The sequence below is a fragment of the Falco punctatus genome, assembly GCF_963210335.1.
Source record: "Falco punctatus genome assembly, chromosome: 4".
NCBI lineage: Eukaryota > Metazoa > Chordata > Aves > Falconiformes > Falconidae > Falco > Falco punctatus.
In genome coordinates, this window is record NC_137583.1 from 44,160,398 (window position 1) to 44,184,727 (window position 24,330).

At 37.9% G+C, this 24,330-nt stretch overlaps 1 protein-coding gene across 11 annotated transcripts in view; it reads left to right on the forward strand.

Annotated features, from left to right (window-relative positions):
- MYO9B (myosin IXB) overlaps positions 1 to 24,330 on the forward strand; it is a 44,938-nt gene that overhangs the window by 12,475 nt on the left and 8,133 nt on the right. For 10 of the 11 annotated variants that reach the window (XM_080386794.1, XM_080386792.1, XM_080386795.1 and 7 more), the window contains 26 exons: positions 6,002 to 6,096; positions 7,773 to 7,835; positions 7,960 to 8,059; positions 8,205 to 8,305; positions 8,529 to 8,658; positions 9,134 to 9,223; positions 9,462 to 9,578; positions 9,862 to 9,996; positions 11,979 to 12,100; positions 12,702 to 12,843; positions 13,110 to 13,305; positions 13,858 to 13,933; positions 15,544 to 15,654; positions 16,735 to 16,774; positions 17,304 to 17,426; positions 17,852 to 17,932; positions 18,139 to 18,249; positions 18,795 to 18,917; positions 19,395 to 19,544; positions 19,653 to 19,819; positions 20,192 to 21,142; positions 21,693 to 21,759; positions 22,124 to 22,251; positions 22,926 to 23,083; positions 23,215 to 23,405; positions 23,870 to 23,968. In XM_080386794.1, the coding sequence (XP_080242920.1) occupies positions 6,002 to 6,096; positions 7,773 to 7,835; positions 7,960 to 8,059; positions 8,205 to 8,305; positions 8,529 to 8,658; positions 9,134 to 9,223; positions 9,462 to 9,578; positions 9,862 to 9,996; positions 11,979 to 12,100; positions 12,702 to 12,843; positions 13,110 to 13,305; positions 13,858 to 13,933; positions 15,544 to 15,654; positions 16,735 to 16,774; positions 17,304 to 17,426; positions 17,852 to 17,932; positions 18,139 to 18,249; positions 18,795 to 18,917; positions 19,395 to 19,544; positions 19,653 to 19,819; positions 20,192 to 21,142; positions 21,693 to 21,759; positions 22,124 to 22,251; positions 22,926 to 23,083; positions 23,215 to 23,405; positions 23,870 to 23,968 (3,867 nt within the window). The remainder of the gene's footprint in view (positions 1 to 6,001; positions 6,097 to 7,772; positions 7,836 to 7,959; positions 8,060 to 8,204; positions 8,306 to 8,528; positions 8,659 to 9,133; positions 9,224 to 9,461; positions 9,579 to 9,861; positions 9,997 to 11,978; positions 12,101 to 12,701; positions 12,844 to 13,109; positions 13,306 to 13,857; positions 13,934 to 15,543; positions 15,655 to 16,734; positions 16,775 to 17,303; positions 17,427 to 17,851; positions 17,933 to 18,138; positions 18,250 to 18,794; positions 18,918 to 19,394; positions 19,545 to 19,652; positions 19,820 to 20,191; positions 21,143 to 21,692; positions 21,760 to 22,123; positions 22,252 to 22,925; positions 23,084 to 23,214; positions 23,406 to 23,869; positions 23,969 to 24,330) is intronic. The other variant, XM_080386797.1, reaches the window with a different exon arrangement.

Consider the following 24,330-nt stretch of genomic DNA (forward strand, 5'->3'; position numbering starts at 1 on the left):
ATGCATGGAAAGCTTACTTTGCTTTGTGGAAGTTAAACTGGCAACAGGCTCTTCTGCTAGCATTGGTCACTTCTAAATCCAACTGTGGTGACTCATTTGGGTTTTTACTTAAGGGAACTAAAGTGGTACAAGGGAATTTTTCTTAAATAGATATTTCAAGGGGATTTTTTGCATGAATGGTTTTTGTAGTGTGCCTAAACTAGTTGAGAATGTTCTGTTTAATTTTGAAGTTTTATTCTGAGTCTTCATGAAAGATGAGAATGTACTCTTGACTGAAGTCTGTTTCCCTGACTTTCATGATGTAGAAATTGGTTGCATTTTGGCTCAGGACTTCCCCTTTTTAGTGACCTCTTGTTTTTCTGACACCTAAGTAAAATGTGCCTGTTTATAGGCTGACCTTTTGTAAAAGTTCAAGGAGTTAGAGTGAACACTTCTAGCACAGAGAAGTGAGCACTATTAGTGTGTTATGGAGGTGGATTTATAATTTTATCATTTCATACTTAGTTAACTTGGAAACCTGTGTCTTACTGAATCCTGTTTCTGTGTTGGCCAACTAATGTCTGTTCAAATCTGTGGTTTGCAGATAAACTGTTGTCAGTATTTGAGCTCCTTGTTCACAATTTCTAGACTTCGAAGAATGGAGTTGTAGCTGTACTGTGAAAGGGAGTTTGACCTTAGATGTTGTCTGATGAAATAGATGATACGTTGGCAGCATAGTTAAAAATTAAATACGGTACTAGCACAGTTGCTGTCACATGCACTAGTGAAAGGAAACCTAGTAATGGGTTAGTTTCTGATCCTCAGACGCTTGTTGCTGAATCTCAGCACCAGAGTCTGAGCCGTTTATGAGATTCCTTGTTGGGGATCTAATAAGTGGAGGTACCTTGCGCTGCTGCTGCCGCCATTTGGCACTGCTTGCAGCTTTCTAGAGAAAAAGAATCTGAAAGGCTGGCTGCTTCCATCGGGGCAGTGATGCTTCAGCATGCTTTGTGCTGATTTTTAACAGTTCGTGAGATACACGGTTGCCTTAGCTGGGTAGGAATTGCTCTCAGGTTTTATTTTTCTTTTTAATTGTTGCTCCAGGCTAACGTAAATCATGTCTAGTGAAGATTTCTTTAAAAGTGGTAGGAAGTTAAAGATAGGCTTTGTTTTAAGATACTCCTGACTTTTTCATCCTCTTCTAAATTTAGCAATTATAGTTCCCTGACTTGGAGTTTTGCCTTCTTGTATTGACTTTTAAGTTCAGTTTACTTACAGTTGAAGTCCTAAAAAGGATTTTACATTTGGGAACTATTATTATGGTCATATTGGGAACTGAATCAGATCTTTATCTCATAGAGCCTTGAACAAGAGAATTAAATCTTTCTGTACACACCTAAGAAATTTCCAAATTTGTATTTTCCTTTCATCAGGGAAATGGCTTAAAATGCATGTTTCTGATATAAAATGCATGGTGTGCAGTCTAAGACTCTAAACTTATTTTAGAGCCTAAAGTTAACTTACCAGATTCTTCAAGCTGATTAATTAGTGAAGTGGTAGGAAATTGAGCGAGGATTGGATGGGAGCATCCGGCAAGGGACATAGTAAGAGGGAATTGGAGCTTCCTCTTCTGGCAGCAAAGCTCCTGTTGGCTTGGTCTGTTAAATTGTAGCCCGTAGCATCCTGGGTTTATTACAGAAGTTACTTTCTTAGTGTGCTGAAAGTTCATTTCCCTCTGAAATGGAAGCTTAGGAGAGGTGAGACAGATGTGGTGATACTGGAGTTGTCGTAACTTTTTCATGTATTATTTTGAAAAGCAGTCCTTATTTCCATTTGGATATGTTCTTGAAGATTTCTTAATGGCACTGAACCATCCTTTGAAAAGAATTAAGGCCCAGATAAAATGGAAATTGGAAGTATTCGTTAAGTGGCCTTCTACAGAAGGCAGTTGTAAATATGAATGAATTACTATTGACAGCACAATCAGGTGGGTGGGGAGATTAGGTTTCCTAAAACTCAGCATACTAAAAAGCTTGTTACATTTCATTGTAGAAATTAAACTTTTAATGCTTTACCATTCTACGGAGTAAAGCAATTTGCTGTCAGCTCTGTTTTCTTTATTACAGTCCCATTGTGCTTGTGGTTTTGGTATATGACAGACTTAAGCTGAATGGTATTTCAACTCTGGTCTTCATTTGTATTCACTGTAAAAGTCTACATATATATTTAGTGGGTGTAGTCTGTTCTATTTAAGGGAAAGTAGTTGTTTTGAGGCTATTATCTGCATGTGTTTGTTTTAAGAATCATAATCAGAGGGGGAATGGAACTTCCTTTTTCCATTTGGTTGGATGTTACTAGATTTTTTTGGTAGAAGTGTGTTGTTGCATGCTTTTCCCTGCTGCATGCATCTCTTGGGGGGGGGGGGGGGGGGGGGGGGGGGGCGGGGAAATCACCTTGTCCTTTATACAGTCTTATGTGGATAGCATGGACTTCCCCAGTACGTACAGCATGCAGAGTTGCAAAATTTTCCAGAACACTGCAATTCTGTGTCAATGAGTGGATATTTTGCAGCGTGAAGACCACTACTAAACTGAGTTCAACTCTGAAGCTGTCATTTCCTCTTCCAGGGTGTGTAATTTGAGTCTTTTATGTCATTTGGCACATTAAAAGATTAGTCTGTGCAGTGATGGTTCTGCCATAGAAACTCTGATAGCTTTTTCAGAATATGGTAATTCTTATGAAGGAATTAAGTGAGATTTTTAGTTGTGTTCCTGAGATAGATGATAGGAGCGTGTGTGTGGTTTGGGGTTTTCTTTTTACAGTAAATAAAAGGAGAATTTAGCATTTTTCTGAATGCTTTTAAAGTGTCATTGTTGCAGGAGTTTTGAGCAGCAGGCTCCAGTTTATGCCTCCTACATGCCAAGGTAAGAGGATGGGTTGGATGACTTCCTGGCTCCCGGAATAGGCTATCCCAACTCTGATTCCTGTTGGCCTTGGTCTGCTATTTTTGGCTCGTCCTCTTTTTTGTTTAGCTGGTGTTCTTGCATTGGAGAGATTTAGTTTTAGTTTTTCATTTTTTTATATTTCTCCTCATGGACTCACAAGGGAAAGCAGTAAATGGATTTGCTATATATAAATGAGTATTTCTCTTTAGCTGAAATTATCTCCTGTCCCCTCACATCTTCTGAATTGATTTTTATAAAGGCCTGGGTGGCTCCCTGCAAAGGCAAAACAGGGAGCTATTTCAGTTGAATTTGAGCTATGTATATAGAGTGCCTGGCTAGAAGTAGCTGTGAAGGATGCTTTCTGTGCAGAGCAGTGGCTAGGTAATGTGGGAGCTTAATTCTTATCTGTAATACTTTTTTTTTTTTTTTTTTTTGTAGGATAAAGGTACAGTAGGTTAAAGAAATCTAACTGCTAAATACAGAAATATTTAACATTTCAAATTTTTGCACCTTTCTGATTTTAGGCAGGGATGTCACATCTTACATAGTTAACTCATCAAAGTATATTGAAGGATATGGTAGCAGCGATTAGAGACTAAAGTTAAATGTTACCAAAAAAATAACAATCCACACCCAAAATGTTAAGCGACTTGGAATGCTCTTTAAAAAGTTGTAAATGTTAAAGGCTCGTATGAGAAAACCATTCAATACATGAAAACTTTCCTAAAAACTGGTATTATTAGATCAGCTTTTAAGAATTTGCTGTACGCTTTGACTAAATACCAGACACATGAGATCATAAGAGCTTTTAGTTTTAAACTGTATTCATTGCTTACATGAGTAATCACTAAGAAAAGTTTTTCAGGAAGCCCGGGTTATGGGATTTCTTAACTCTGTAATGCCAAAATTTTTATTATTAGGAAACAATGTGGCAAATCTAGCTATACTGTGTTTTGGTTTCTTAACTATAACTAGTAAACTGATAGTTAACTGGTGACTTAAGTTAGAAAACCTAAAAAGAAGGTTTTCTGAAATCAGTTTTCAAGTCCACTGTTCTACAGCCTGGCAAACATGACTATGACAGATTTCTTAGTACACTAAATAGGAAGTTGGATGGTGTTCTTTAGTGAGCCACAGCTGAGCCACTGTTGGTGGGAGAGTAGGGTTTTTTTGATTTATGAATCAGACAATTTGCTATGCTGATGTTACTTGACTACCCTTTTTCATTTGGTGGTGTTTGGTAGCTGTAAGGAGTTGATCTGGATTGTATGCCTGCATTAACATGCATGTGTATGTAAAATGAGATCTAAAAAAAAATAATCTGGGCCATAACTTGTTGGATAGTAGCTACAAAAAGATACTGATGACTCTGGTCAATGCTTACTTTGAAAAATCTTGAGTGGGGATGCTGTTTGCATTATAACACATGTAGCACAGTCTCTAGAAATTAGAAGGCTGAACTCAGCCTCAGTCATCTATAAGCACTGCTGGACACAAATCCTCTCTTTAGAAACCCCTTCACTTTTCTGAAGTTACAGCAGAATCACACTGTGGGTTTTCACCCTGCACAGGAAAAGCTCCTTTAGCTTATTCTTTCAGGTCAGAAATAACAGTTGTCTGAAAAATTATGGACATTCTCCTAGTTTCTTATAAACTTCTTGGATTCTTTGAACGGTAGGCAGCTGGCAGTGGAAATCTACTTGTAGGAGAGCTTTGAGAACCTATTTTGGAAATAGCGATCCAGGTGTCATGCTGCAGTGCAGCTGCAACCCTTAAGGTAGTTTGAAAAAAAAAAAACTAAAACAAAAGGTAAGGGTTTCAATATACAGACAATATGACCATCATGAAAACATTACTCCCCTAGGATATACACCATAATGGGCAAGTTTTATGTATAAACATGTACAGTATTCACATGTCCATCATTCTCCGGATGCATATGTGGAGGAAGAGGGTGGCATTTTTGTGAAATCATTCCACGAATGTTCTATATTAGGGGGGGCGGATTTCCTAATGGAGGCCTTAATTGCTTGGAGCTTTAAGAGGAAGTATCTGTGGCAGGAATTGCTGTTGATAGTCTACACGGAGCGATTGTTTGGAGAAATACACTGCATTTTACACAGGGTTTCTTCTCTGTAATGCTGGATTGCTTCCTGCGTGTTAAAAGGATGACACGTTTCTCTTTACCTGAGAACACATAGTTAAGAGTTGGTAAAAGTTAAGGGCATTCCCATTTACTAATTTTACTGGACTTTTAGATGTAATAAATTATCTTTACAGTTCTTAAGTGTGGCTCATGCAGAGGATATTTTGTGTTATATGTGCACTAGCAACTATCAGAAAGCTTGTGACACAGGCAGGAGTATTAAAGATGCACAGTTAGGATTTCTGCCATACCTGGGTTTTCCCTTTCCCTAACACCTCGTAATGAAACTACATTTTGCAGTGCCGTGAGTGAAGTAAGCTGAAGTATGACATGGTTCTGTAAACGGAAGGTTTTCTGTTTGTCTTGTTCCTGTTTTTTGAATACAGAACTTTGAAAAGTAATGTGCTAACTTTATGCACAAGACCTTAATGTTCTATTCTCACTTAAAGGAAAATTATGTTTATTGTGAAATTTTTGAGTGGGAGCAGTACAGTAGGGAATAGGATGTAGTTTGTGGCTTTTCTATGGAAGAGGCTGTTTCATGGTAACTGTGCTGTCGTCTTCCTACTAAATATCCTCTCTAAGGTCATAACTGTTAGTGATTCAGGCTGGTTTGTGCTGTGATTACCTTTCCTGTAGATAGGGGAATAACACATTTAGATATTTCTAAGATATATCTACAGGAATATAAATATATCTTTCACCTTTCTCAGTCCCTCAAATATTATTGCATGGGGCAAATAATAAATGTATATAGATCTGCAAGGAACAGCAGAGGCTTCCTCAGCTGCCTTTTTGGTGCTAGTTCCATGGTATTTCAAGTTTGTGCTGCAAGCTAACAGGACAATGAACAATGAACAAAAGAGCTTGAAAAGCTATGTGTTGGCATATTTCGTTTAATTGGAAATTAACTCATTTTGTTTCATTACAGGCATTTGGAAATGCAAAAACAGCACATAACAATAACTCCAGTCGTTTTGGAAAGTTTATTCAAGTCAACTATTTAGAGAATGGTATTGTCCGAGGGTAAGTACAGTATGAGGTGGTTCTGGAGTTGATTGCTGCTTTTAGGAATTGATGAAAACTGTTGCATATAAAATGCTGCCTTACTGAGGCTCTTCTCATGTGAGAATAGCTTGCCACTGTGGAGTTTCAAGACTCTTAAGTAGCTTTGTGGAGTGATCAGGTGATGCGTCATATTCTTACCTTGCTGTACAACTATATCAGGTTAAGAATTTGACTGCTGCTGCACCATTACCCTCATGTTAAGTGAAGGCTTTTTTTCATAATGCCCATTGTCCTCTCCATTTTGCAATTAAAAACAAGATCTGAATTTTTATGAGGAGTGAAATAGATTTGAGGAAGCCATTTTAAAGATACAATTTAAACATAATTACAGAGATAAAGGTGACTATAAAATTATGATTTTACTTAATTGAAATTGTGTGCTTCTATCTGAAGGTCAGACATGAAATATTCTATGCCTTCATTTTTTTTTTAATATATGATAGTCACAGCTGAGTCTTAGAATTCTATTTATATTTTTTTATCCCATAGTAGGTGCTATAATGTCATATTACTGTAGTCCCTCAACATTAATCAGAGGCTACGCTTCACTCTTCTTTAGTAGTTGGCACTTTTCACTTCAGGTGAAAAATGTCCAGAAATTTTCTGTGATATAAGGAATTTGTGTGCAAATACTTTCATATTTACTTGTGTAACATCATGCCCCAAAATAATTTCTGTCAGATCTTGCTTTGTAAAATGCATCTTAAATTTTTAACGTTTGTATCTGCAAAATTCACAGGAGTATGTCACATGTGTTTTCATGATGTACCTGTGCTAGTTTTGGTGCAATGACATAATACGTAATATTGGTGTGGAATTCTGCCTGAAGCTGAAGCTTGCTGCACTATGGAGTGTCACTAGCTGTCACTGACTTCTGTGCTCCAGTGTGTCTTTCCTTTGGATCTTGTCTGTGTTCGCAGTTTACAAAATGGCAACAACATAAATGCCTGCGAACTCTGTACAACATTTGCTTTGAGTGTTACTCTGAACAAAATTGGCATTTTTTCAAACAGTCACACAAGCTCAGGAGATTGGTACAATTTGAATACATTTTTTTTGTCTTCAGCACAAGAAAAACTCTGCTCAAACTTTGACCTTATTCGCTGTATCCCATGTCAAGGAGTTTAGATAATAATTTAGGAGGTGACTTTGTCAAACTGTAAGGGGGTTTCTATCTGGCTGGCTTCTATTTCAGGCTGAGATGTACTGTCATAAAAATCTAGCAAATTGGTTAGATTGAGAATCAGAGAGTGATCCAGTGTATTATTGGAGCTTTGTAGTCTTGGCATTCCATGTCAGATAACTGTTAATCTCAGAGTAGATAACATATTGTTAACACTCTGCGTATCTTGTTTCTGCTTTCAATTTTTCATCAGCACTTTTCTAGCTTTGTCTGCCTTTTTTCCAGTTATGTCTACTAAAACCAAGTACTGAAGATAGGTGTTAGGTATTTCTCTTTGTTCCACTTACAACATAGTGCATATGGAAATTCTTGTTTTAGATTTAAGATCGTGACTAAGCTGTTCTCTCGTATATTCTCGTGCACATTTCATTATTTGAATTCTCTTGGCAGTTGCTCTCCGTTTTGTGAGATCTTTGCCTTCATGCTTTTTTAATTTTTTGTGGCTTTTCAGGGCTGTTGTTGAAAAATACCTGCTTGAAAAATCTCGTCTGGTTTCTCAAGAAAAAGATGAAAGGTAAGAGATAATACAGTTTACTAACACAATTATAATCAATGCAAGAGTTTTAGAGCATCTAAGGTATATAGAATAAAAGAAAATCTTTATGTTTTCATGAAAGATAAATGTATTGACTTTTTAGGAACTACCATGTCTTTTATTATTTGCTACTTGGAGTCAATGAGGAAGAACGTAAAGAATTTCACCTCAAGCAACCTGAAGATTATTTCTACCTCAATCAGGTAATGTGTGACAGGGATTTACCAATGCATTGGTAAGTGTTGTCTGTCTGTTGTGTTAAAGATGAAAGAAAGAAGAGATTTTACTTGTTCTCTTGTGATGTTTGGGCTTCTTTCTTTGCTTTTAATTATGAATTTCTCTTCACAGCATAACTTGAAAATTGAAGATGGGGAAGATCTCCGACATGACTTTGAAAGATTAAAACAAGCCATGGAGATGGTTGGCTTCCTTTCAGCAACAAAAAAACAGTAAGTACAATCCTTTAAGCTTTTGCTGCTGATAGCTAGGTGATGTTCATGAATTGCAATAAACTGTATGTGTGTTGGGATTGCATTTAGTCCGGCAGAAAGCAAGCAGAGCTGAGTATTTGAGGGCTTACAGACAAATTCTTGAATATAGATTGAGTTCTGCTAATCTGTTATAATGAACTCGTAAGAACAATTCTTATAAAATTATTTTTTTCTTCCTTAGGATTTTTTCAATACTTTCAGCTATTCTTTATTTGGGCAATGTTACATACAAGAAGAAAGCTACAGGTCGTGATGAAGGGTTGGAAGTAGGACCTCCTGAAGTGTTGGACATTCTTTCCCAGCTTTTAAAAGTAGAGTATTTCTCTTTAGCTGTAATGTTTGATACACCTTTTTGCCATGCTCTGCCTCAGCATTTTACTTGAATATCTTGTTGCCCAGTTTGCTATGTGTAGGTCTGGTTTATGATACTTCCACATTTATCTTATGGGAGGGGAAACGGATGCAATTGGTGAAATTATTTGGGTTAGGGATGGAATATAACCCATAGCATGGAAATAGAATTTGCTTACTTGCTAATCGTAGAGCTGAGCCAGAATAAATTTAGTGTAGAAGTGTTTGCTGCCATGGGGAAACATCTGAATGAATCTAAGCTGAGAATAATTTGAAGAAGCTGAAGAGCTTGTAAAGCTATTGATGAATGATAAATGTAGCTGTTGTCAAAGGGCTTGGGCTTCTCTGAGGAAATTGTATGTCCACCATTGCTATCAAGTTACTCATTGAGAAGTTTGAGGGTGACAGTAACTCTTGGTCTTGCTTGTGTTGAAGGTTAAACGAGAAATTCTAGTAGAAGTGCTAACGAAAAGAAAAACTGTGACTTCTAATGATAAGCTTATTCTGCCATATAGTCTCAATGAGGTGAGTAAAAGAACACTAGTAGAATGATTTTTAAATAACTGAAACTTACTTTTTTTTGGATAAAAAAAATGCTAAAGGTACACTTTACATTTAGCAAGGGAAGTCTGGAAAGTTAGGAGTTAACATTAAAGGAAAACTTTCGTTTTATTGTCTGCTAGGATTATAACCTTTGAGTGACACTAGTCTGAAGTAAAATCCTTTTTTTGAAACAAAGTTCTGAACATTGTTTCATCTGCAGGCAATAACAGCTCGAGATTCAATGGCAAAGTCCTTATACAGTGCTCTGTTTGACTGGATTGTTCTGCGAATTAATCATGCTCTCCTTAATAAGAAGGACGTTGAGGAATCTGTTGCAGTGAGTTTCTCGCAAAAACAAGTCTTTGTAGAAAGTTGTGTATTTAGAGCTAACAGAAAATGCTATGGATTACATGTTCAGATATCTGGAAAAAATTTAGATTCTTTTGAAGTCCATGGTAAATGTCTTGTATTATTTAATCATGTCTGTTTTCACGACAGACATAACTGTTAAATATTCAAAATTTATTAGCGTACACTACAGTGCTTTTTGTAATGGTTAGCTGTTGTGGGTTAAGTTGCTGTATGAGATTGCTTAACTAGATTTCCACATCTGCTTTTAGTGTTTGTCCATTGGTGTACTTGATATTTTTGGATTTGAAGACTTTGAAACCAACAGTTTTGAACAGTTCTGTATTAATTACGCAAATGAGCAGCTTCAGTATTATTTCAACCAGCATATTTTCAAATTAGAACAGGTAAGAAATTAGAGTTGCTGAAACAAACGTTTTTTTATCAAGTGCTCATATGTTATGCAAATTTAGCCACTGTTCTGCAAAACCCAATGGCATAATTTTTGTAACTGCTTGAATGTATTTCTGAAAGCCTTATTTTTTTTAATGTTTTATCATTGCTTGTTATTATTTAAGGTTGTAGCTTTGCTGTATTTAGTGCTCTACATAAACTGATTGCGAGGCCTTTCTTCAGAGGGCTAGCATCAAGTTTCTGTTTGACTGCAGTAAACTAAAAAGGCATTCAGGCATCCCTGACAGAAGTCAGATGAAAACTGTAAACTTTGAGTTTGAAAGTCTGTAGGTGAGGTGTTTGTTTCAGGAGGGGGCACTGGGGGGGGGCGGTTGTTTGGTTGTTTTTTTAATGATAGGAGGGGTGATTTTCAAGATTTTGTTTTGGTTTAGTGGTGGGAAAACAGTTTCTCTTCTTTTTGTCAGTTTGTAAATAATTAATAACTGGTCTTTGTTGCTTCTTCTACCTGACTGCATTTAGGGGATGCAACTGTATGTTGATACTGGCAGTAGTTCTGAAATCCTGATGTTACTGTTGTATGTTGATTTACTAATTTTTAGATGGTATCATCCTCTTACAGAGGTCTTTGAGTGCTGCAAGAGCTAACAGATCCTGGTTTTAGGCAGAGGTTTAGGGGGTTTTTTTGTTCTAGACATGGATTTTTTTTTTTTCTGGTTTGTGCTAAAGCGTTGTTCTTGGTTCACTCTGCTGGAAGAAAGAAGTCACTTTGTAGTATGTGGTATTTTGTCAACAACCTATAAATAACTAAACAAGCATTTTAAAGAGAAGAAAATTACCAAACATAAAAACCTCGTATGTAAACATAATGTTGAGGTCCCTGTTTTGTAACTTATAACAGAAGTGACTATTCTGGCTAACTAGAGTAAATAGTCACATTGTTTTCTTTTTTCTAATGCCATTTTCCCAAAAAACCTTAATCCTTGAATGACCCATTTCCTGTATCTCTTGCAGCTTGAGGGCCCTCAGGGGTGGGATCTCTATATCTTTTTAAAGAAAGACTTTGTCTGTGGAAAACGGCGTTTCAGCTTTGTAATGTGGCGTGCACACTGAGCAGTCTGTCATTAGACAGACTGAATTCTACCTACTTAAAAATAATCCATTTCTTATTATCATCTGGGACAGTGAGAGGTGTTCTTTGTCTTTTGTTAAACATAAAACTTATTTAGCTAATTCTCTGTGCAACTTTTTTTTTTACGTTAGTACCTTATCATTAGCATTTTTTTTTCTGTGGGCATTAACAGCATTTAAAAAAACTGATGTTTTGGTTCCATATCTTAATGGGAAGCTTGTCCTGTCATTTGATGCATTGTCATTTCAGCAGAAGAGCTTCACGTTCTCTTTGTCAGAGTGTGCCACATTTTCTGAACCTAAGCGATATGCAGTGCTTCCTTAGGGAAGTTCTGATGCTGATGTATACAGCTTAACTGCCTGTTTTGAAACTTCTGTTATTTTGTCTTGACAGTGCAATTTGGAAATTTGGGAACTTGAGGCTAAATAGTTGTCATTACCTGTAATACAAGAACTATGGAAGAGAAAAATAGACTTAAATTCCTCCAATATATGTCTACATAGGGTTTTAATGCAATGATGTAGATGTGAGGTTTAACTGCAAGGTCATAGGCTGCTGGTTGCTGAGAAAGCACAGCAAAACATTCTTCTCACTGATTTGGTTTTTAAATAGTTTCACCCCAAGCATCTGCTGTTAAGTGACTTGCCTAGGTGGACCTTTGATCTGACCCAATATGCCTGCTGTTCTGTTCTTATTTATAAATATCTTCCTTATTTTTGTTTCTGCTGCCTGAACTAACAAATACAACTTGCCATAGCTTTCAAGGATGTCTTTTAAGCACTTAGACTGCAGGACATTAAAGGTCAGGGCACTGTACTGATAAGGGAATTTTCTTGAGCTACACAGGAGGAATATAAGAGTGAAGGGATCACTTGGCACAATATTGACTATACTGATAATGTGGCCTGCATTCACTTAATCAGCAAGAAGCCCACTGGCCTCTTCTATCTTCTGGATGAAGAAAGCAAGTAAGCAACAAATGTCTTCTGAACAAAAAATGTGTGGCAGGGAGGAGGGAAGGACTGTGAAAGGGAACAGAAATACAGCACTTCTTAAACTGTTGTGGGAAGTGAAGGGTCATCTTATGACTATGAGCTACACTCAAGTTTGTTTCTAATGACTCCAGTGTGGTGATGATGGAGATTGATGCTAAAATTGAACTTTGTCTTAAGCAAACTTAGAAACTTTCACTTTTGTGTTTCACCGTGGAGTGGAATTATATTTAAAGTAAAATGCATGTATATAAGTCTTTGGGACATTAAGCAGCAAATGTAGTAAACAGTTAATATGATGCTAACTAAACTTGACTGTTGAAGTGAGAGGAAGTGCTGACGTACACTGGAAACCTCAGAACATTCTGTGTGTGGAGCTGTTTGGTTTTGGTCTAGAAATTAAGCCCACCTCTAGGATTCGAAGCAGGTGTGTAAGACTTGCAGTGTAGGGATCTTGGACAGTACAATACTTTCCACAAGGATCAACAGGTGTCATTCACTATCACCTTGCACCTCAGTAACAACTACATACCTGTAGTTGAAAAACAGCTGACCTCCTTTTGTTTTGTATTCCTAGTTTTCCACATGCCACAAACCAAACTCTACTTGCAAAATTCAAACAGCAGCATGAGGAGAACAAGTTTTTTGTTGGAACCCCGGTGATGGAGCCTGCTTTTATTATTCGACACTTTGCTGGGAAAGTTAAATACCAGATAAAAGTAGGTGATAAATCTGATTGCTACGAAAAACAATTCCTTGCCTTTCTGATGGGTTTTGTCAGGGTGTAGAAAATTTGCTGGGAATGGGCTGGATTGTATGTGTCCTCAGATATACTTCAGAATATATTTATTTGGTGTTGTTGTAGGATAATGCTCACTGTAGTGAGAACTGTGTAGAATAATGAATTCTTTTGAATAGCAATTAATATCTTGGATCAAAACACAGCTTTCCTGAGAGCCTGTGGTTCAATGTGCCTGTTTTGCAGGATTTCAGAGAGAAAAACATGGATTACATGAGACCAGATATTGTTGCTTTACTACGAAGTAGCGACAGTGCTTATGTTCGGGAGCTGATAGGAATGGACCCTGTAGCTGTGTTCCGTTGGGCAGTTCTGCGAGCAGCTATTCAAGCAATGGCTGTTTTTGCAGAAGCTGGGCGCCAGAGAGCTCAAAAGACTGCAGGTACAGTATGAAAAAATGTTCTGCAAATGCTTTCAAATACTGTAAATTGGTTAATGCTTGTTGACAGAACTAGTTTATGGGAAAACCTTATCATCCAGATGTGAACTTGTGAAAATGGCTTGACATTCACACACTAAAGTGATTGTCACTGTTTTACTTGAGATCACTCAGACTTCCAATAAGTGCACAATTTCCAGCAGGCTGTGCCAACTTTTAAGTCCTATTTGTAAAAGTTGGGGAAGGTATAACTAGTTCTAGTATGCATGCTCGTCTTATCGCTAGTTTTGATCTCCTCAGACCTCCTTGAAGTTTAAATGAGATTCAGGGTTAAATACTAATTTTGAAAAGCTTCTCTGAGCAGCTGCAACTTACTTTCTAGTAGTAGCGAGTTTTGAGAAACAAAGTGGTCTAGCTTAATAACTGAATTACTAGACAAAAACTCCAGGCCTTGGATAGATATTTTGGTTGTTACAGATGGTGGTTTTGTTGGGCTTTTTTTCTATTATGCTCACATCTTTGTCAAAATTCAACTTACTGTTTATTTCGTAACAGGAGTGGTACGTCAAGGACTTAGAGTTCCCCTTGGAGAGCTCCAGAGATCAAATACACCAGTAGAAAAATTTTATCGGTGAGAAACACATACTTAACCCATGTAAGGGAAAATACCTGAATTGCTGAGTTGCATTTTCATGTATCAAATGTCATCTAGATATTTCCAGAAGAATAGCAAGTTTTATTTCTTCTGTCTTGTTTTGTTTGGCCTTTTTAATACTATCAAAACAATACTCTAGCCTATTTTATGTAAGACCCAGTACTGCTAAATTTTGGTGACGTAGCCTCATTTCCATTTACCACAGGGTTTTTGAGCTGTCTGTCTGTATATGTTTTGTATATGTTACTCTTAGCAGTGTGTATTCCTCTGCAGCCAGTCTGCGTTACCAAAGGATTCGTTGGAGCACTCATGTTTTTTTGCAGCCTCATGACATGATTAGGAGGCAGGGCAAGTCTTGCAAAATTGCCTCCACGTATTGCTCTGTGTAGGCATATTTGCCTTTGTATGGAGTATTTAGGTGTTATACATGTTCCTTTTGCAGCTGCTCAATGCTTGATTTCTCATTTGATTGTTCTGAGGATTTCAATATAAATGCTTTTGAAGACATCATTTCTTTTTATGAAAACAAGAAGCAAGTAGAAATAGGCTGACACTTAAAGGCCAGGGAGGCACATTCCCAGACAGACTGACCTTCTGAGCATGCTCCGTGTAAAACTGAAGCCATGAAGTATACATAAAGTAAGGACTTCATGCTGCTTTATACTTACTTCATCCTGGGCAGTTGCTGTCACTTGTGGCCCCTAAGAACTAAAGATACAATTCGGGTGAAAGGATTGGTGGTAGCTTAACATACCTGTTGCCTTGTGATATCTCAAAATAAAATCTTGATATTCAAAAGTGTTCAGAGGTACCAAGGGAAACAAGAAACCATCTGTAATAATGTGGCTGCCTGGGTGAGCAGCTCAGAATGGTAATAGCATCTAACAGTCAGAAGTGATTCTTACGCTTCTGTTATTTTTGGTTTGTGCCTCTCTGGAGAGTAAAGAAGGTAAGTTCTATGCCAAGACACAACACTTCACAAGCACGGTGCATGCTTAAAATAATGTAATCTGCCACAAATTAGGGACTATCCCAGGCTTACTTTGAAAAGCTAAACATGTGAAGAAGTTTGAAATGGAAATGAAAAACAGGATTTCATCAAGTGTTCCTGTAATAGCCAGTTTTTAACTGATTTTTTTTCTGTTTTTTTCTGATGTAAGTCTGCTTAAGCAGCCTCATTTTAGTAGTCAAATCTATATATAAAAATATTTACTGTTTGATTATAAAGAAGTTTATATCTATCCAAAAAGGCCTCTTAACTTAACAAAAAGGCTCCTTGCCCATTAATTAAATTTTTCTAAATTTCCCTCTGTTTTCTGAATTGATGGCTCAAGAATTTAAAAAGCAGAATTAGAGTAAGTTTAGTATGAAACCCTGCTAATTAAATTTTAGGGCACTGACAGAGTAGCAAGTGCTGACTTGACATCAGAATCATTCATGCTTAGGAAAAAGTAGTCTGGGATTGACCTGCTACTGTTTGGCGCACACTTGGTGATGGGACCTCTTGAGTTTTTAACTCTTTCCCCCCCCCCCTCATGGCTGTGTATCTTTGTTTGCCATCTTTGTTTTGCTGTGAATCATTTTAGAGACATGCATGAACAAATCATCGCAAGTATAAAAGGACTTCCATGGCAGGGTGATGATCCCTGTAAGCTGCTTCGGTCACTCAGTCGACTTCAACACCGCTCCCACTTCATGTGAGTTCTGGTGCTCTAGGTATTGCTTTGGAAGTACAACAATAACCAGGCAGTTATTCTAGTCCATGAAAAATATACTTGTCCCAAGTTTGCCTTTGCAAAAAACTAAACAAGACAATTAAGAATAAAACAATTCCTTCTAGAAAATATAAAGGCTGTACAGAATGCTTTGCTGCTTCATTGCATTAGCAGAAAGTTAAATTTACTTTTCATGTAAACTTGCTTTAAAACCCAAGTATGTAGTACAAGCTTGTTGCAAAACATTTGACAATGAAATCTCTCACAAGTTACAACTAATGGTTTCCTGAAATTCAGGTTGCTAATGTTGAGTATATCCCTGGGTTAAAACTCTACGTGTGCCCACCTATGCATGTGTAAGAAAACCAATCTGTGATCCATTGTATAATAATAAAAATTGTAAAACGGGTGGCATGGAGTTGGAACATGCCTTCCATCACAGAGTTAACATGCTTAGAATTAGGAGGATGTGAACTACAGCCCTGTGTCTGAGAGCTTTCATTTCTAAGTCACTGTCTGTCTGTTGGATGAGAGCTATGTCTGAGGTTTGTGTAGTGCCCCAGGACGTTTTGGGGGTGATCTCAGATGTAAGTGGAGTGCTGGGGCATGTGTTGTCCTTCTGTGAGCAGCTAAGTACTTTCATAGGGGTTCTGGTGCAAGCAGCAATAACTTCTGAATCAAGTATTTTCATTTGATAATGCCTTAGTATTATCACGAGAGTTCAATGACTGTATGGTTAGCTAAAAAGAGTAACTTGCTCAAAAATAGTCTATACAACAGTGGAGTTCTTGATGGCTTTAACTTTAGAGAAGATGTTCTACTTTTGAAAGTTTCCAATACCTACCAAGTTTATTAAAAAACCCCAAAACTTGTTGCGAAGCAGTTTGCATTTCTTGCCTTGATCACTTGTAAGAGACATGCATGAACACGCCCTGATACTGTTGTGCTAATTTTCTTCTATCCTTCGTCTTCCCTTACAATTTGCACCAACTTATGGCTTGCTGAAATAACCATAAATCACGTGTATTTTTTTTTCTTAAATTATCTTTAATATTTTAACAGGAAAAGTAGAGGTATCAAACAAAAGCAGATCATTCCCAAGGTAAAGTTATTCAGTAAATTCAGATTCTCTTGGTTTGTTTGGGGTTTTTTTTGCACTGTGAACATTCATTTTGATTAGCAGATCTTACTTCAGAAAATACTGTTTCATAGTGTAGGAAAGTTATCATTTATCCTCTAAAACTTCCTTTTTTGACAACCTAAAGGATGGGTAAATGTTCACCTTTATAAGAATTGCCAAACAGGGCAAAAATTGTGAATTGGCATCTGTTCATGGCATCTCTAGTCTAATTAAATACATAAAGCCATTGCTAATCAAGTCATGGAAGGCAAACACAGTGATTGTGTAATTCACCTTGTTCACCTTACACTCTTGGAATGGGGCAGTGGAAAAGCTTCACTCTTTAGAAGATGCTTTAATCTGAAATAGAAATAATCATGAAGTGTAATATGTCCTTGAATGTGGAGCTCTAGGTAGTTGGTTTTGTTCTTACTCATTTTGATGCAGACAGAAATATTTCCCCTTCAGTTAAGAGACTTGCACTTTGTTGATTATAAAAACTTTCTTCTAGAACTTACTGGATTCCAAATCTCTGAAGCTCATAGTAAGCATGACTCTACATGATCGAACTACAAAATCCCTGTTGCACTTACACAAAAAGAAGAAACCCCCTAGCATAAGCGCTCAGTTCCAGGTAGGTGACTGATGTGGTGGTGTACACCTCTGGGTGCACCCTAACCTCATGGGAACAGACCTTCCTGGTCTGATCTAGGCTGATCTTGCTGTAAAACAAAGTGGTTCTTATGCTTGGGATTTGACTGAAGTAGGGCTTATTACTTGATTAAAGTTAGGCTGCATTTAGAGACTACCCTTATGCTATGAAATGTGTTAGTTCTCTGTGCCAATCAGCCTAATCTTTGTGTGCAAATCTAGTGCTGCTGTTACAGCATTTGCAAACCCCACTTTTTGTTACCTTGAGAAAAGGTAAAAACAAATACAGGGATCTGCTATGCAGTATGGGAGAAACTTATTTCTGAGGAAGAAGCTGTACTGCTGTCAAATGCAACTCAAAATGCTCTTGTCTGTAGAATAAAAATGTCTTTGAATATTTCATTTTAGACTTCACTTAATAAGTTATTGGAGACACTGGGTAAAGCTGAGCCATTTTTCATCCGTTGCATCCGCTCCAATGCTGAAAAGGTAAGACTGCCTTAAGCGTTGAGCTGAACTGACTGCTGAGGATCTAAGTCTTCTGACCCTGTAATAACCCCCTTTCAACTTGTTCACTGTCATTCTGTATGAAAGTGAAAGGTAACTAGGGTGTGAAAACAGAATACGCTTTCTCTACTGGACAGAAGTAGGACTCTTCAGACATTTACTAGCTGTTGACTGCTGATCTGTTTCAGAAAGAGATGCTTTTTGATGAAAGCTTGGTGCTTCAACAGTTGAGATACACTGGCATGCTAGAAACTGTGCGAATCAGAAGATCTGGTTACAGTGCCAAATATACATTCCAGGTATGTGAGGAACTGAAGGTGGATTATGTTTTCAGAAACACCTGCTCTTTTTGGACAAACATCCATTGCCTCAGAGTCTTTTGTGTTTCTCTTCATATGAAGTTAATGACTGCTTGTGATGAATTGTAAAAATTCATTGTAGTTTTAACAGAGCCTGCATAGTAACAACTTGTTCTCTAAACTATTGTCTGAGTCATCCACCAGCAAGTTGTTTTACTTGTTGCACGAAGGAAAGCATTGAGTGCTGTGTTGGAAACAAGCAATCAGTGCTGCACATTACTGTCTCCCTATGTGAATTAGCTTTCTGGAAATTTTTTTGTGTGTAGCTTTGTAGATCATATATAGACAATCTTTACTGTTAACCAGAGGCTGAATGAAGCCTGCATGTTAGAGAGCAGGGAAAAATATCTCAATTTGGAGTGAGAAATAAATACTTTCAAACCCCTATAGCTTAGATTTCTTAACTAGATTTCTAAAATAAAGTTAAAACTCTAAACTTGTGAGTTGCCTTCTAACTGATCTCTTGCTTTCTCCGCTTTTCACAGGAATTCATAGACCAGTTTCAGGTGTTACTGTCCAAAAATGCCAAAGCCTCTAAGGAAGATATTTGTGTTTATTTGAATAAACTAAAACTGGATGAAAACTACTATCAAATAGGGAAGACCAAGGTCTGTGAAACTTTCCGTAAGCCAGTAAGAAATACTGAAGTACACTGCAAAACTTGATGCAGGTCATTTACAGGTGTTACTCTTTTCTGCATTTGGTATTTAAAGTACCTGTTTTAATTCTTGCAAGTGTTGACACATACATCAGTAATTGCCTTCGTGGTTTTGATGCCAACCTGTCATCTTGCAATACAGTACAATTCTGTGTTACATAGATATTACTTTTGGGAAATTGTTGCTGTTGGCATTTGTCAAACAGGTCAATGTTTTCATTTAGAAAGGTTTGTGTGTTTTAGAATCCAAACACTGAAATTTGGTAAAAAAATGACTTCTACTTTTTGGGCGTGCTGTCAGCTAATAAGGTTTGGTTCAGTAATGAGCATTACCGTTCTCATATTTTTAGCTTGTGGAGATACCTCCAGTGGAGGCTGAAAGGCTCCTATTAACTGTTTACTGATGAGCTTCTCTTTAACTGAGCAGGTTTTTATGAAAGAGGCTGAACGGCAGATACTACAGGATACACTACACAAAGAAGTGATCAGGAAAATCATTCTCCTTCAGAGCTGGCTCAGGATGGTTTTAGAAAGGAGACGCTTTCTCAGAACACGGCAGGCAGCCATTGTTTTACAGGTATCTTGAGAATTGCCAATCTTCTTTTCCTAACAAGCAAACCCTCTCAAATAACACTCCCCACCTTCAAGTACTTTAGAACCTTACTGTAGAAATCTCCCTTCTTAGGCTTGCTGGCGTTCCCGTTGTGTTAGGATGGCACTGCAGAGGAATAATGCTGCCGTTTATATTCAGTCAGCATGGCGAGGATACAGGGAGAGAAAATGCTACCTTCAGCAGAAGAGGAGGATTTATCTCCTGCAAGCCGTGGTCAGAGGCCATCTACAGCGTAAGAGGTAAAGGAAGAGGAGCAATATGATAGGAAAACACACGTTTTAACCACTTGGCTGCTTGGCTTCACCTGCCAGGCTCAGTTTCTGTGGGATACGTTGACTTAGTAAACAACTTAAAGACAGTTATTACCATGTGATACTGCAGTCAGTACCACATGGCTAGTGGTGTGTGGAAACTAGTTAAGCATTTAGTACTTGAGCATTATACAGCTGAGCTGCACTGATGCATGCCAGTCCTAATAAGACTTCCATGCAGTCATTCTGGGACTATAGGTGTGTTTGTATTCCTGTTTAGGCTGCATTTAAAGAATTGGGGAATTTTCTTGATTGCTGGACATTAAATATTTGTGTCTTCATCTTACAAATTCTTAACAGATTTCAGAAAATGACTGTAGAAAAGCAGAAAGCTGAAGAAAAGCAGAGAGAAATGCAGGAAGATCAAGACAGAGAGAATGATACGAGCAAGGATGAGCGCAGTGAACCAGGAACAGATCAGTTGCCTGTGAAACATCAGTCAGAGCTGGATCGAGCTGTTGGGGGCGGAGATCGAACTCCAAATGAGCAAACTGAAAACCTGAACTCTTCTGAAAAAGCCACTTTACCCCAGAAGAACGTGACAGAGGGCTCCGAGAAAGTAGCGAACAGCCGGGAGAAACGTGAATCTCGCCGGCAGAGGGGGCTGGAACATAATGAGTTACAGAATAAGCATGTCCTGTTTTCTTTGGAAGGACCATCTTTCCTGTGCCATGAGGAACAAACCTCTTCTGAAGAGGCCCTGGAAGCTGTTCCAGAGCCAAAGAAATCCATAGCACAAGACACTGTCCTTCAAGGAAGCAGTGAGGGAGAGAAAAGTCCAAGTGAAGAAAAAGCCCTTTCAGACATGCCACTATCAAGCAAGATAAAAGAAAGTAGTTCTATTCCTGAGCAACCACCTGTATCAGAAATAGGTGATAAGGCAGCTGATAGAATGAAAACACAAGGGAATCAAAATAACCAGATAAAAGGCAGCCAAAGCTTCACCTGCCCTGAAAGGCCAACAAATCTTGCACTGAATCTTTGTAATACGCTATTTGCTACTGGGAGATTTCAAACTCCAGCTGAAGGCTGGGCAGATAAAAACAGACATCTTGTTCAGAAGGCAACCAAAGATCTGGATAGTCCTACTTCTTCCCCAATCCAGAGATATGTGGATGACCCGGGAAAGCTCAAGTACAAGAGAGAGAAGTGGAAAGGAAAGAGACAATCTGATGCCAGTCAGAATGATATGCTGAGTCAATCTTTGGATGAAAGAACACGCGCGGATAAGTCTCCTCAGGATCAGCTAGAGTAAGGGCAGCTTCCTAATTATTTTTACTTTTTCAGAGGACAGGTATCTGTAATATTTAAAAATAGATGGAGGACTCCTGGGAGGCTGTACATCTGGCCATGAGAGGGAAAAATAGAGCTATGAACAACTGCTGCGTTTTCTTGGCTCCCTGTCCTGCAGTTAAATCTGTATGGGTAGAATATTTTCAGAAGCTAACAAAAGCTACAAAGCCTGCCTTGCTGAATTAAAACAGAGTGTCAGGGCTTTAGTTAAAGTAGTGTCTGGAGTTTATTTTCATTTGTCTTTTTCCATTGAAAACAAGGTCTTAGTGACCTGCAGTTTACAAGCAGTATCCCTCTGATATGGCCAGAAATCTGACATACCGATTTTATATTTTTTTTTTTTCACTTCTCCAGTACATCTTGCATTTAAAAGTGAGTTGCAAGAGTTGATTAGGATTCTGTCTTGATTGTGACATTGATATGTAGGTTATTTAAAAGGTGTCAAATATTAAGAGGCTACAGACTTCTATAAAATATATATTCTAAAACTAATCTTGTGAAATTGCAGAAAGAAGGGGAGTTCATCTTCATTAAGTGATCTCTCAATGCTGGTCCAGTCTGTTGCCGTGATTCAGGTACTGGTGCTATTGTGCATATTTATACTTAATTATTCTTGTTCATTAAAGATTTGTGAGTAATTGGCTATAGTTTGTTCTGTATGCCAGTGTTCCTTTCAGGTTGATGTTTTTTTGGCTTGAAATCCATGTTAAAAAGTCATTAGCAAATATACAATAATTTGAAAACTTAATTTTTAATAAATGGATCCTTGATCAAAGCATTAAATATACTTGGATCTTATATTAGTAAGCTAATATCTATTGGGTAAAATGTTTTGTCTGATAAAGCAAACTTTTTTCACCATTCTAGTTTTTTAAAGCCAATTTAGAAGAATCTGTTTCACTCAATATGTAGTTTTTTAACGACTCCTCTCTACTGTAGCAATCACCAGATACGATAGAAGAAGAAAAAGGCAAGAAATATCCTGTGCAAAAGAAGCCCAGTGACTTCTTACCTACCTCGGATGCAGTTGTTTCCATGCAGCCAGCAAGTCAGCAAGTAGATGCCAAGTACGTATCATCTGTGTGACTGGCCTGCCTTTAAGAAAATGAAAAGGAGATTTTTCCACTGGTACTTGAATTGGGCATCTTGAGACTGTGATTGTAGAGACACACATGTTGGCATCAGTTATATGAGTGGCTGTGTTGCTGCTTCATGTTGATGTGAGCATGATATCTGACCCTGCTGAGGAACAGATTCTCTGCTTCTTGCATAACCCTTGTCTTTGAACTGGTTCTTTTTAACCTAAGAACCACCATACAGCTCGGATCAAAGGTTCATGTTGTGTACTGTCATCCACACTGAGAAATAAGACACCAAGAAAAAACCTTAAGAACCCAGCAAGCAAGTAATGCTGTTTCCCTGGCCTGCTTCTCCAGCTTCTGGCGTTCTGCAGCTCAGGGACTTCCGAAGCCAGAAACGATGTCTTGGATATGAGAGGTGTTGACTCTGTGTATATTGAGGGGTAGTGCTCTAATCTAGTACATATCAGAATGTCCAGGTGTGCTTTCAGACTCTTCCCTTTTTTGTGCTGCACAGTGTTTCTGCAGGCTGGAACTTGAAGTAAATACGCACAATAGAGGTTTAATCCTCTATTGTGGGTCATTGTTAAAAGAGGCTTTTCTTGTAGTAGAGCCAGCTTTCATTACTAATGGGACAAACCTGTATCTGCTTTTGGGTTCAGGTCTGCTTTTAAAAGTCCTTTGCGTAGACTTTTGGGGAAAAAGCCAGACAAGAAAATTCCAAAGGAGAGTCCTGATGTGATTGATGAAGCAGAAGGCCTTTCCCTTGTATCTTGTGTCCTCTTCCCAGAAACAGGAGGAACCCAGAAAGTATCAGAAGGTGAGTTTCTGTGACTTAATCCTCAGCTTGCTAATGTAATCTTTCTGTGATGTTTTGCATGGCTACTGAGGGAACAAATACTGTAGAATTCAGTCGTCCTGTTTTACTGTAAAAATTAATTTCTTTCCCAGCTGCTTCTGGACAGCCAAGTCGCCTCCAGGCAGGGGAGCGCCATGTGAAAGAGAGCAGTAAAATGAAGAAGAACCGTACTATAAAGATCAGCAAGATCTCAAGTGTGTCTCAGAATTGGCGAGCTTCCATGGTCCGTGAGATTGCAAATGCCAATGAACTGAAACATCTTGATGAGTTCCTTCTAAACAAGGTAAAAGGCACTCAGCTATGCTAAAATTCAAGTCTGTGTTCACTGTGTGGAGTTTTAAAGACTACTTTTTTTAGGTGCAAGTTTACATTATGATTTAAAGCAAAGGGGAATTGATATCTTGACTGAATTAGGTCTGTATTAAGGCCCTTCTTCCTTCCTTTGTCTCTGAATGTGTTATATTAAATCAAATATGCATGGCGTTAGTGTTACTTCTCCATTTGTTTACAAACAAGCGGGCCGCAGAAGTTGTTTTTTTTAGAAAAAGTATGAGTTGTTAAGGAAATAGTTCTCTAGAGCCTAACAGCCTGACTCTCCTATTTTGTATCATCATCACAGTGCGTTAAGGAACGTTATTTTAAATAATTGGAATGGTCATAGATGACTAAGCTCAGCAACTGAAGCTTTAACATGGGTTGGATGTTCTTGTTTTAATGAAAGTTGACACAGATGGATTTGCCTTCTAGATCAATGACTTACGCTCCCAGAAGTCTGGTGTTGAATGCTTGTTTTTTGAAGCCACGGAGAAGTTTAGAGGAAACATCAAGACCATGTATTCTGCTCCAGTAAGTCGTAACTCTCAAAGTGAAAAGTTGGTAGGTGATAAATTGAGTGTGTGTTTAAATGCTTGACCTACACTCTTTAACAAAGCAATTTAGCAATCCTTAGCGTAGAATTCAAAGCTGAATGTTAGACTTGAAAGAGAACATTTTACACTTCTGCTGTAATCTTAACCAGACTGTTTTGTTCATTTTTCTCATTCACTTAGCTGTAACGTGTTTTTAGAAACGGATGCATTTTGCTGTCTTCAGCCTCTTAATGTTGCTGTGCTTAAACACCGGAGAGGTGCCAACAGCTTTTACAATATTCTTCCGACACTGCCTTGTCTCAGCCAAATACCCTTCTACAGTAGGGAAGTGTGCTAGCT